Consider the following 13,119-nt stretch of genomic DNA (forward strand, 5'->3'; position numbering starts at 1 on the left):
TCTTTTGAACTGCAGATGTGTATCTAAAACTTATTTATTTCTATATTTCCAGTTTAAGAGGTATGGTGAATGAATGTACGTAATTGTCTTAACTCAGTGATTCCAAAATGCTGATCCTCCAGGTGTTATGGACTACAACTCCCAGGATTCCTGGACATTGGCCATGGTGGCTGAGGCTTATGGGAATTGAAGTCCAATATACCTGAGGAACCAAAGTTGGGGAATCTCTGCCCTAACTGAACAGAACAGTATCCTAACTGAACAGCACAGTATCAGCTTGGAAGCGCTAGCTCTAAGCTCCTATTATGAGAATGTATTTTCATTCATCTAATTGCATGATAGTAGCAGTAACATGACACATATTACCACTCGGTAATGCTTAAGAAGTAGAATACAGTCATCCCTCCATATCCACGGATTTTTTCCCCACGGATTCAAGCATCCACCACTTGAAAATATTTTAAAAATATATACATTCCAATAAGGAATGACTTTGCAATTTTATATAAGAGACATCATTTTACTGTACCACTGTATTTAATGGGACTTGAGCATCCACAGAATTTGGTACCCACAGAGGGTCCTGAAACCAAACCCCAGTGGATAACCAGGGTCCACTGTAGTACTAGGGGAAAACCACCCACCTTTTCTAACATCATTATCCTCTGTTTTTCTTCAGACAACATTTGCATGTTTTCACTAAAACAAACAAACAAACAAACAGTTAATAAAACATGTATATTTAGTTAAAATCCCACTGGCTAACATATTAGTTTACTGTCATGTTGATCTAAACCACTTCATTAATCTTAACATTCTATGTTTTCTTCCCCAGTTTACTGGATAAGCTATAGATTTTCCACTGTTAAACATCAGATGACAAAATATGTGGCACCATAGTTTATCACAATGTCTTTAAAGTATATACAATATTTATGCTCTTTCAACCACTTGGCCAGAATACTTTACAATGAATTTCAGCACTAATTCAGCAATAAATTTTGACACAGAAGATGTCAAAAACTATTATCCTATTAATTCTGACACAATATAGTAGTTTTATCCCATATGTTACAATAGCCTGAGATAGTAGTGTTTCACGTTGTGCACATGGGTGGCAATAGAACTGTGCACACCTGTGTGTTCAGCACACATACACCCCCCCACACACAAAACGTTCTGATTACCGGATGGGAAAAAAGGATTTTCAGGAAAAAAGTTATCACTGCAGTTTAAAACAGTATTTAAATGTGGCAAGAATACATCACAGAAAAACTAGTTAGGGTTGCAATTTCTTCCATCCATCAAAAAACCTGCCTTCCCCAATTAAAAGAACACCACATATTCTAAAAAATACAGTAAAACAAAGTTGAATGAACTGAAATGCATTACGGTATTTTAAATAAATATAGAAGACTTGGTTTAAAAGATGATGTCACAGATCAAGTTCTGGTCCTGATTCAAACTCCATGTTTAAAATATTTATTGCCTGTCAAAAGAATCAGCAGATAAATGGTCCAGGGACAGACATTCTAAATGAATGAGCAAATATTACACACAAAACAATGACATAAGTAAATATTTGCTTCCTGAAAGGATGAAAAAGAAGGGGAACATTTCAAGCATAGATGTGTTTTTAAATCAAATGCCTTATTTGGCCACCAACATTTAATGATGTAGCTACTTACTTGACAGCCATCATACTGGTTTCTAGTGTGGAATCCATTCTTCCTTCTTCTGCTGTTTCTGAAGTCAATCGCTCAGATTCTGCTGAAAAATCAACTGCACAAGCTCCAGCTTCTGAAGTAGGAGGTACATAGGTTGATGGAACAAAATTGCATCTCAGTTTATTAACTTCCTCTTCAAGTTTCTTCTTCTCTTCAAGTAAACGAGCTCGGTCTTCAGAAAGGGTTTCAATCAGATCTGAGCAAAAGGAAATCAGCAATTCAAAGTTAATACTTCAATATACTGCATGAAAATAATTTAGAATTAAACTGGAAACTTTTATATCTCAAGTTTACCTTTGTCCCTGTCTTGCTGTTGTTTTATCGTTTTTAATTTGTCACTGAGGTCATTTATTATGTTTTCTTTTTTCATTTTTTCTCTTGTTAGAACAGTGTTAAAGGTAGTCTGAAAAGACAGAAACAGCATTATTTTAGGTAAGTCAATGTATAAAACAAGGCATAATGGAAGGCTCTTCACCATCATTTTTCTTCATTTTCCTATGCCTAAAACCAAAAATGCATTAAAAATGTTAAGCAGCCAAACTCTAGAATGTGTTCACCATTACTCTTGCCATTTTAAAAAAATATTCAATAGATTTATATACCATTCACCTTGCAAATACAATGGACCTCTCCCATGAATGTCCACCCATGGGTGGCAAAAAAACGTAGACAGCCGTGCCCCATATTATTCAGTGGTGGTGATGTGCACATGGACATATCAGCACATCCACACGCATGCGTCACCACTGAATAATATGTGGAATGGCGATTCGTTGGCCATCAAATCCTCAGATCACCAGCCCGCCAATATGAAGTGTCCACTATACTCTCAAGATGGTTCATAGTAATAAAAATCCAAATCAGTGAATGAAATATGTCATGCCTCCACAGCATCTTTGATGCTCTTGAGACATATATTTAGTTGAGATTATATTAGCTTTTCTATGTATTAGTTTAGAAGGGAAAATAGAGATCTACAGCTTTAAGAAAGACAAGGATTGTGGGAAATCCCAGGGTCTTATGCTGTCTCCCTCTAGTTAGTTTCAGTGTGTAGTAAGATTTCAGCCAAGTCAGACCTGGAGAGAGTATTTTTCTTTGACAAAAAGATAAGTCCACAAAAGAAGAAAGATAGTCCTCAAAATAAGAAAGATAGAATCCACCAAGAAGAGAGCAAGGTATTTAGGAAGGACTATTGAGAAAGAAGAAATCAGTTTCATGTTTGTGTTTATAACCAGTAAAGCTTTTGAAACTTAAGAAATTTGTGGACAAGTCTTTTGTTCTGGCTGTGATCCCGAGAGCCAGAGGCCTTACTACACCCAAAGTCCATAGTATTGCCCTTGGGACAAAACAAAATAGAAACAATTATACCTATCTATCTATACACACACATACATACACATAAACAGCAAGAGAGACAGAGAGAGTGAGCATGTATCCTTTATGTCACCTGTGGATTTATGGAAACCCCATGAATTTCATTGGCTGAAGAATAATATGCATTGCAAATGTACCTCATGATGTTTCGTTAATAGGAGTTAAATATATTAAAGCCCCTTTGAAATCAGTGAGACAAAATGGTTTTGAAATCTCATTCCTTTATATTTATCTTAAATATACTGTGTTTAATCAGATAAAAGAATTACAAAATGTGAAGGAATCTTGTCAGAAAAGGCTGGAAAATCTAGTTTGTGAGTCCGATGGACCTGGTTTTTGAATACCACAGAACTTTTTGGTTTTCAGTGGAATAATTAGTTTTCTGATTTAACCCAAACGGGATTTTTAAAAATCAGTTGTTCACCAATCTCCTTGGTGAACAACTACACCATGTCCAATAAATATAATCTAAATCGTAAAGAAACTCAGTAAAAACATCACTGAAATGAACTGGAATTGTGTGGCAGCAGGAATTGGTTCACTGTGCCCATTGTGAAAACATATGCACCAGCTAAGAAAACTAGTAACAGCCAAAAAATCTACAACTGACAACATAAGGATACCGTCAAAGGATCCTGGAAAAAAATGATGAATGATTATCTGCTGTGCAGGTTGTCAAAAACAAAGAATCTCAGGTGCTTTCTGCACCGCCATTTGGGACGTCCTCTGGACGTCCCATTTTAAAAAAGGGGCGTCTCTTATAGACGCCCCTCGGCCTAGTACGGACTCCATCCGTACAAGATGGCGCCGGCCCTTCTACATGGCCGGCGCCATCTTTGCGTATCGGACGCTGAGCGTCCGTACGCGTCGCGCCGCTTGTGACGTAGCGAGCGCGCCCCTGGCGCCTCGCTACGTCGCAAACGCGACGGAAAAAGAAGCTCAATTTTGGAGCTTCTTTTTCGGTCCGCACGGGAGTCGGGCCGTGTGAAGGCTCCAGCTCCCCCGCGGACCTACTGGCGGCAGCGGCAGAGCGCCGCAAAGCGGAGGTATGTACCCCGCCTCAGTCATTTTAAAACATACCACAACAAGGGTATCTAATATAAAATTACAGAACATCTTATACTACCTGCTGTTCTGCAGTGAGTGATGTTCGAATGTTTTGCATTTCCTCATTTTTCCTTTTCTCCTGTTCTTCAAGCTGCTCCAAAAACTTCACTTTTTCCTCCTGAAGCTTTTCTTGAAGTTCTGCAACCAAGCTTGATGCAGATGATTCATCAGAACTTGGGGAGAAAATGGTAAATATCCACAATCATGAAACAGTCTGATATGGTCCAAATAAAGAAACAAAAAACAAAAGAAAGGCAAAAGATTTAAACCTTTAAACCATTTTACCTCCTGTCTGGGTGTCACTATGTTGGCTAACATCAGCTGCCAGGTATAGCCACAAGCTTTGCATAAAGATTAAATCAACTCGATGTGGGATTTTAAAAAAATCTATTTAAAAAGACGAGAAAAGTGATGCAAAATTCCTAACATGCAACAAAAACATTCATCCTTTCATTTTACAGAATGCTCTGAAGGATGCTTAGAAGTTGTAAAACAAGGTTGTATGTTCATGGTACAAAGGAATAGGAGCTAAAATTCTGATTTTCCTTTGCAGCCAAAACAAAAAATAAAGGTCTTGTATAAATTTAAACATACACTATTCTTGGTATAATAGTGCAAATGGGTTGCTAGCAAGTACAACCACATCATAATCTCCACTAATTTTAATCCATTCATTGCTGGTCTTGGAATTGACAGAACAGCACTGGTATAAGGGAGATAACAAGAATCAATAGTGTCAAAGAAGCCACGTGGTTTCCTAAAATAAAACAACAAATAAAAACATATTTAAGAAATCTTTATTAGGGAACCTCCTCTTTAAAGCCCAACAAGGATTAACCACACTCAAAGACCATGGAGTTGAATGGAATGGCTGGTTTCCACAAACTATTCATATGCTGCAGTATTTTGCTGCACTCTCTACCACTATGACCCCGTCACACATTGCTGTTGCTCAAACCAGAGTAATCTAAGTTAACGGTAATAAGTATCTTCCGTTATGACAGCAGGCGAATGTGTGTGTTGATGAATCAGGTCTAAACACCAGCCTCTCCTACTGAAGCATGACCAAATTGTTGCCACATGATCAGACCACATAAGGAGTACAACATGTATTTGTTTTAATGGAGTGTTGAAAGAAGCCAAATGTAGGAAGGATGTGCTTCCTATTTTGTCTTTTTAAATTTTCCTCAGACATGCAGTGACAGTTAAAATTATTTTCCACACACAAAAACTACATATGAAGCAAGTGAATTCAGTAAAATTATCCTATTAGATGTATCTCACAGCTGATGGAATTATTCAGATGCCCTTTACCAACATTTAAGTCTACCTACAAAGTCTGGTGGTTAAGAGCATTTCTACCCTGCTCATTACAGATTATTCTTACAATTTAACCAATTTCAAAAAGAAAATTACATTTCCAATATCAAATAGAATGAAACAACCTGGCACTATTGGGCATCAAACATTGATGCGGCTATGTTTCAGAAACTACTCGATTGCAACAACTAAACATGTACATCAAAGAAATAGTCTAACATTCCAAAATCATTGAATCTTTACAGTCCCCTGAGATAATGGTTTAAATCCAAACTCCTCCTTCTCCCCACTACTTGATTTCAGCAACACCTTTACCTGATTTAAAACCTTCGTGCCCTTTTGGCAGGCCTAATATACATATCATCTTAATGTGGATGGGACCCCATAAATTCATGCACTTGCAACAAGAAACTACTAACTTCAGTCCAAGTATTTTACATGCTAAACACATACCTAATGTAAGGTGAAATACCCAAGACTACTGGCTATAGGTATATTTATGAAATAAAAACAAAGCCACTTGAAGATTATGCAGAACAGAAAAAAAATGTAGCCCTGCTTCTAAAAGATAGGGAGAAGCTGGTACAAAGTAAGGAAGAACTGGCAGAGCACTTCAAAAAGGATACCAATGAAGATGCTCCTAGACTGTATACAGCTGACCAAACATATTAAGCAGAAGGGTCACAAAACTGTGCCCCCCTGAATTTATCATATAGCTTACTATATTTGCCATATTTATAATTTATCAAAATGGCTCCCATTATATAATTTGGGAAGCAAAGTGACTTAAATTAATAAATCACAAAGACCTTGCTCTCTTCAGTGCATGCATCTGATGAATCAGACTTAAGACTATGAAACTTTATGGTATCAACTTCTTCCTCTCAGTTAATCTCAAAGATGCTACAAGATCCCTTTGCATACTGATCCAGACTAATGTTATTATAATCTAGAGTTCTCACCTGCTCCCCTCCCACTTTCAGACAGTCCTCTACCTATCATAAATATATTCAGGCCAGGGCCAAGTAACAACTACCATAAATACACTCAGGTCAGGCTTGGCTTCTCTGCATTCATCATCATTTCATTGCATTTGTCCTCAACTCATCCATTATTTTATCAATTTCCCACATCCTCAGACATAATCTGGAATTTTAGTTTTACCTAGTAATCCTGTTTTGGACTAGATTAACAGTACTGTAATGTGTTGATCTTCTGGGCAAAATGTTTCAAGAGCTTCCTGGACATTCTGGCCTGCAGTTCTTATGGTTCTTGGTCCAAAGCTGCTTCAGATCCTAACAGTGACAGCTGCAACTTCATGACAAGTACAAAATGGAAAATGTACCAGGATTACAGATTATTTTTAAACTAAGAAATTTCCAACTATTTCTATAATCCCTGCATCACCTTTATCCCAAAGTCTGCTGCAGTAAAAGCAAAACATCTCTGGTCCTTAAAAAACACTTATGGCACATGTGTGCTGTTCCAAATGTTGCTGGATTGAAACTTCCATCATCCCTGAACAAAAACCTTACTGGTTCAAGAAATTTGAAGTTGTGGTTTAGAATCTGGTATCAGATCTGGAGTATCTGTTCTGGCTATGATAAAACATGCTTTAGTTACATTCCATTTGCATCCCTCTACGTGGCACTATAGATTGGAAACTTCACTTGGTCCAGAGTGCAGTTGCCAGAGTGCTGACTGCTAGGCCAGTCACAGGAAGTATATAATTCTCTTGCTATGATAGTTTCACTGGCAGCCAAGCAAATGAAGAAGAAACTGAAAGATTCTATGATGGAATCCTAATCTAAACAAGACTTGTTAATCAAAGGCTACTGGAAAACATAGTAGCAAACAGAGCAGAATTAAAGATTCTAGGAAAATGTGGCTGGGGATCAAGAAATGAAGCAGGAGAGCAAATGACTGAATTTTGCAAGGCCAAAGTTTGTTCATTGCAAACACATTTTTCAAGGAAAGGTGAGTGTATACATGAACATCACCTGATGGCCAATATTAAAATCAAATAGACTACATAATTGGAAGCAAAAGATGAAAAAACAAGACCAGGAGCAGACTGTGACACAGACCATTAACTGCTGATACCAAAAATTAGAATAAAACTAAAGAAAATTAAACCAGACATTATGCCAAAATAAAACCTGAAGAACATCATGTCAAATTTAAAGATAACATGAAAAATAGGTTTGCATTATTAAGACTAATTGACCAGGAGCCAGACAAATTCTGGACTGCAGCCAAGTGCACTGCTAGGCAATAATACAAAAAGACACTTCAGTTCATCCTCCCTATACACAGGGGATCCGTTCCAGACTTCCCAGTGTAGGGGGAAATGAGCATATGCTCAAGCGCCATAGGAGCGTATCCTCAAGCGCCATAGGAAATGAGGCGTATATTTGCGGCAGCGTGTGGGCACACGGCACGGGTACGCACCTCAATACTTCTAATGGGGTTTGTTTTCTGTGAAAGCTCAAAGCCGTGGAAGGCAAGCCCACCTATGAGGAGGGCCAACTGTACCTGCAGTCAAAAAAGGAGACGCCTCAGTGGATGACAGATGAAACTCTTCAAGCAGTTAAATGATAGATGAGAAGTAAAGGGGAGAGAAACAGGGTCAGACTCCTGAATGCAACTGTTCACTGACTTGTGCACAGGGATAAAGAGAAGTGGTACAATAATCAATACAGAGAAAAAGAAGATCCTGATAAAAAGGAAGAACAGATCTATTCCATAAGATCCAAGATATCAAAGGGATATTTAAACTATAAGTGGAAAATGAAATACAACCAGCAGGGGAACACTGTTTGACAGTGGAACACACTCCCTTAGATTGTGGTGGAGTCTCTATCTTTGAAGGTTTTAAAACAGAGGCTGGTTGGCCATCTATCGGGGGTGTTTTGTGTGTTCCTGCATGGCAGGGGATAGACTGGATGGATTTTCTGGTGTTTTCCAACACTATGATTCTATATGTTGGAGCAATTCCAGACATGGAATGGTTTCCAACTGATGGTGTGGCGGGAAGGATGTCAGTCAAACTGCATTACCTAATGGCAAAACTATGGAACATGTGCCACAATGGCAGGCGATGCCATTTCGCCACGCACGGGCCAGGGAGCAGGAGAAAGAGGCACGTGCATGCCTTTTCCTCCTCCCTCCTGCCTTTTCTCAGTCTCCAGTTTTCTCTCTGAGACAGCTGAAAGTCACAAAATGCCACTGGAGGAGCCAGAGGCACACACCTCTGGCTCCTGCTCCTAGCCCTCCCCTGGCCTTCAACTGCTTATCTGAGATAGCTGGAGACTGGGAAAAGAGCGTGGGGAGGAGGCACCACTGGCACGCACCAACTGCTCCTCTCCACTGACCTTTCCTGCCCTCCAGCTGACTCCAGAGAGCCAGCTGGTGGGCAGGAAAGGTCCATGGAGGAGAGCGGTGGGCATGTGACCAGTCCCCTTCCTCCCCACTTACCTTTCCTGACCCCCAACTGGCTCCAGAGAGAGTTGGGAGGAAGGAAAGGTCTGTGGGGGAGAGGGCACATATCCAGTGCCCTGTCTCCCTACTTACTTTTCCTGCCCTCCAGCTGGCTCCAGAGCCAATGGGGGGGGGGGGCAGGAAAAGTCAGTGGGGGGAGGACGGGGCATGTGCCCAGTCCCCTTCCTCCCCACTTATCTTTCTCAGCCCCCCCATGGGCAGAAGCCCCATCCCAGGCACGCAGGCCTAAAAAGTTTCGCCATCACTGCCCTATCTGTTTAACTTGCATGCTGAACATATCACATGTAAAAGAAGATTGAACTTGGAAGAAGGAAGTGTGAAAATGGAAGGAAGGATCATTAACACTTTAAAATATACAGATAACACCATACTAGTAACAATATTTAGCTAGGATTTGGAACAATTACTTAAGAAAGTCAAGGAAAGTGCCAGTCTCTGAGACAGAGGCTAAATGGAGATATATCAGATATTAGGAATGGGAATTCACACACATCAAAGTTGTAGAACACTTCAATCTCCCTAGGCATTCCATCTTGGATCTTAGAACAACAGTCCTTCAACAAAAAAATTGCAAAGGAAGATTGAACAAAGAAACAGCGGAGTGGGAATATCCACAAACTCCAGTCCAATGACAGCAGGTTGAACAGAGACAATGGTTTCCTGGTGACCTACATAGATTATAGCACTTCTTAACACCCCAGATTCATGAGGGCTCTCTTGGCCAGTTTATCACATCTCCATTTTGGTTCCCAGATAGTATCACACAACATTCCAATAACTCCCTACATTATTCATATGGATATCTACTCACCTTGGCTTTAGGTAACATGTTTCCTCTTGCTGTTGTCCCACAAAAGCCATAATTAAAACTAAACTTGTCACCTCATCACCATACCCACAGGTTTTAAATTTATATTGCTATTCACTCATAAAACCTGCTCATTCATAGCAATTAAGTTCTGTTCCTAGGCACTTCACTTCCATGCATCAAAAGCCAGCATGGCATAGTGGTCTGAGTGTTGGACTATGATGCTGGAGACCAGGGTTTAAATCCCAGCTCAGCTATGGGGTGATCACACTGTCTCAGCCTCAGAGGATGGCAACTACAAACCTCTTCTCAAGAAACTTTCCAAGAAAACCCTATGACAGGGTTGCCTTAGAGTCACCTTAGTTGGAAATGACCTGAAGGCACACAACAACAATCTGAAGAAGTACACTTAATTTCTCTCTCTCAGTTATTCTCAAAGAAGCTACAAGAACCTTTGCACACGTATCCAGACCAACATGCTTATGTCTTTGAATTCTGAATGGACACAATCAAATTTTGGACAAATGACGAGAAGACATGATTCGTTATAAAAGACAATAACGCTTGAGAAAGCAGAAGGCTGTAGGGAAAAAAAAGGAAGATTGCATTACAGCTGGTTAGATTCAACCAAGAAGGCACAGCCCTGAGTCTGCAAGACCTGAGCAGGGTCATTGGAGGTCTCTCATGTTGTGTGTCTTCAAGTCGTTTCCAATGTATGGTGACCACAGGGTTTTTTTTAAATCTGGATTTGTTCAAAAGGGGTTTGTTTTTGCCTTTCTCTGGGGCTGAGTAACTTGCCCAAAAGCATACAGTGTTTTTTGGGGGTTTTGCTTGGTTGAGTAGGGATTCAAACCCTGGTCTCCAGAGTCACAGTCCAATGCTCAAATCACTATACAGTACATTCTCTCATTCACATGGTTGCCATAAGCTGAAGTTGACTTCATGGCAGTTAACAAAGCAGTCATACGCACAATTTAAAGTACTGGTTATGGTCTCGAAAGCCTTATATGGCCTGCATCCAGGCCACTTTAATAAGGCTGTACCTGAAAGAACCTATTCTCCCATACAAACCTGCAAAAGGCTTCATGGTCTATAAAAAATTACCTGTTAGGTAATTTTATGATACATATGCAAAAAAGGATCTTCCAGTTGTCTGCTCATCACTGCAGTCTCTCTAGTACTAGGCAAAGACCTTAAAGGTGCAGGCATACCTCAGTTAACAAAGCCTTTGCTAATGAAGCTTTTTCTAAAATCTTTTTATATCCATCCACCCTCTCCTTTCTTCCTTGGGCCCTGTGTAGCTGAAGGATTTTTAGCTGTAGCACTACAAGAAGAGAGTGAACGAGGAAGGTAGAAACACAAACTTTTGGTGCCATCTTGCAGCAAAATGTCTGCAGTAAACAATACATTACACAAAGCTTCAGCTGTGAGAGGGATTCTGTTCTAGAGACAATCCTGTTACAGAAGTGTGCGCCTGCCTGCAACAGGCAAGGCAAGCAGCAGCTGCCTTCAGAATCTGTTATTGAGCATGCATAAACAACTAAAGAGAGAGAGAGAGAGAGAGAGAGAGAGAGAGAGAGAGAGAGAAGGAGAGAAGTGATAAGCCAGCCTTACTAGCTATACCCAGCATATTCAGGGCAGAGGAAGAATAGATCTACAGTATAAGTCTGGTCACCAAAATGTAAATCATAAAAGTAGAGAAGGCTGGTAAAGTAAAAAGGTATCCTGAGATTCATTTTGGAAGAAGCCTTGAAGTGCTGTCTACAAGGTATAAAATGTTTGCTTATGCATGCAAGGCTTATGTGTCCTGGTTGTTTCATTTCACATGCACATATTGGTTGTATTTAAAAGTTATTCTGATACTTGTTGACTTACTTTTTGTGTGTGTGATGTAGAAATGGATTCTTACTCTTTCCATGCTATTTCAGCAACCAGCACCAAATTATCTGTTAAAGAAGTAATGCCCAGCAATACACCTACTTGTTCACTGGGCTATATCTGTATTCAGGCAGCATTTCAGCAAGCAACAGAATATTAAGAAAAGGGTTAATGAATGTGCTCTGCATTTTTAATTGATATGTTTTTAGACTATTTTGAAATGTATTTTAATATTGTAACTCTTTAGTAGTGTTTCACTATTATCTGCAGCTGAGTTCATAAGATACATGAAACACCCACAATTACATATATTTGGAATAGGAATCAGTGAGGGTCAAAGGAAACAAAGGTATAAACAACAATGTTGTCTTACTAACAGTGGCCATTCACAAGACAGTTGTCCTTGCAATGATTACCTAATTCATATACACTATGTGACTACAATACAAACACACAAAAACCTTTGCTTCTGGATCAGCACCAGCATTTGAGTTGATCTTCCTGACTAACTGCAACACAGCTCTTTCATGCTGAAGTTTGTTTTTGAAGTTTCTACATGTGTTGATCAGCTCACCGATTCAAGCATGACTGTGCTATCACCAAAAAAATATTGTGAATCACCATGATTAATATAATTACTACCCCCTATACTTCATGAAGTTCATTTCCCTCTGATTTCACTATTTTGAATCCTCCTCCTCAATTCAGAAGTGTGTCTCTTTGTGTGTATATATTTGTTACTTAAGATAACATGCTAAGCATCTGAAACATGGTTTATAGTGGTTAATGACTCTGACACTTGATAGACTCTCATGTCTTTGCTCTATAAAGAGGGTTACTCCTTTGGAAACTCCAGTAAAGAATTATCTTTTGCATTATGCCATAAAGGTATGAAGGACCGACTTAATAGGAAGTTCCAGACACAATATAAATGCCTTAGAATGTCAGTGGTCCCCAAACTGTGCTCTTTAAGGGATTTTGGACTTCGGCTCCCAGAATCCCAGACTATTGGCCAACATGGCTGATGCTTCTGGGAGCTGAAGTCCAAAATCTCTTAAAGGGCACAGTTTGGGGACCACTGCCTTAGATGCATGCATGCGTATTTGTCAGCTCTTCTCCTGAGTATACTGCTGACCTCAGGCTGAAAAACAGGCAACCACTCTTGTAAAAATGACTGTTAATGTAGAAAAGTTCCAAGCAGATAGGTATGGACTTCATCATGGTGGTGTGGTTAACTAAGGAATCTATGGCTGCAACTACATTGTACAAATAATCCAGTTTGATACCGCTTTAACTGCCATGGTTCAACGCTATGGAATTCTGGGAATTGTAATTTGTTGTGACACCAGAGATCTGACAGAGAAGGCTAAATGTCTCATAAAACTTCAGTTCCCATAACACTGA

General features: G+C 39.6%; 1 protein-coding gene across 5 annotated transcripts in view; it reads right to left on the reverse strand.

Annotated features, from left to right (window-relative positions):
* Positions 1-13,119, reverse strand: part of RB1CC1 (RB1 inducible coiled-coil 1) — a 90,058-nt gene that overhangs the window by 15,420 nt on the left and 61,519 nt on the right. For all 5 annotated transcript variants that reach the window (XM_042461679.1, XM_042461678.1, XM_042461677.1 and 2 more), the window contains 4 exons: positions 4,228-4,381; positions 2,022-2,130; positions 1,689-1,923; positions 645-699 (listed from right to left, as the gene is read on the reverse strand). In XM_042461679.1, the coding sequence (XP_042317613.1) occupies positions 645-699; positions 1,689-1,923; positions 2,022-2,130; positions 4,228-4,381 (553 nt within the window). The remainder of the gene's footprint in view (positions 1-644; positions 700-1,688; positions 1,924-2,021; positions 2,131-4,227; positions 4,382-13,119) is intronic.

The sequence above is a fragment of the Sceloporus undulatus genome, chromosome 4 (assembly GCF_019175285.1).
Source record: "Sceloporus undulatus isolate JIND9_A2432 ecotype Alabama chromosome 4, SceUnd_v1.1, whole genome shotgun sequence".
NCBI lineage: Eukaryota > Metazoa > Chordata > Lepidosauria > Squamata > Phrynosomatidae > Sceloporus > Sceloporus undulatus.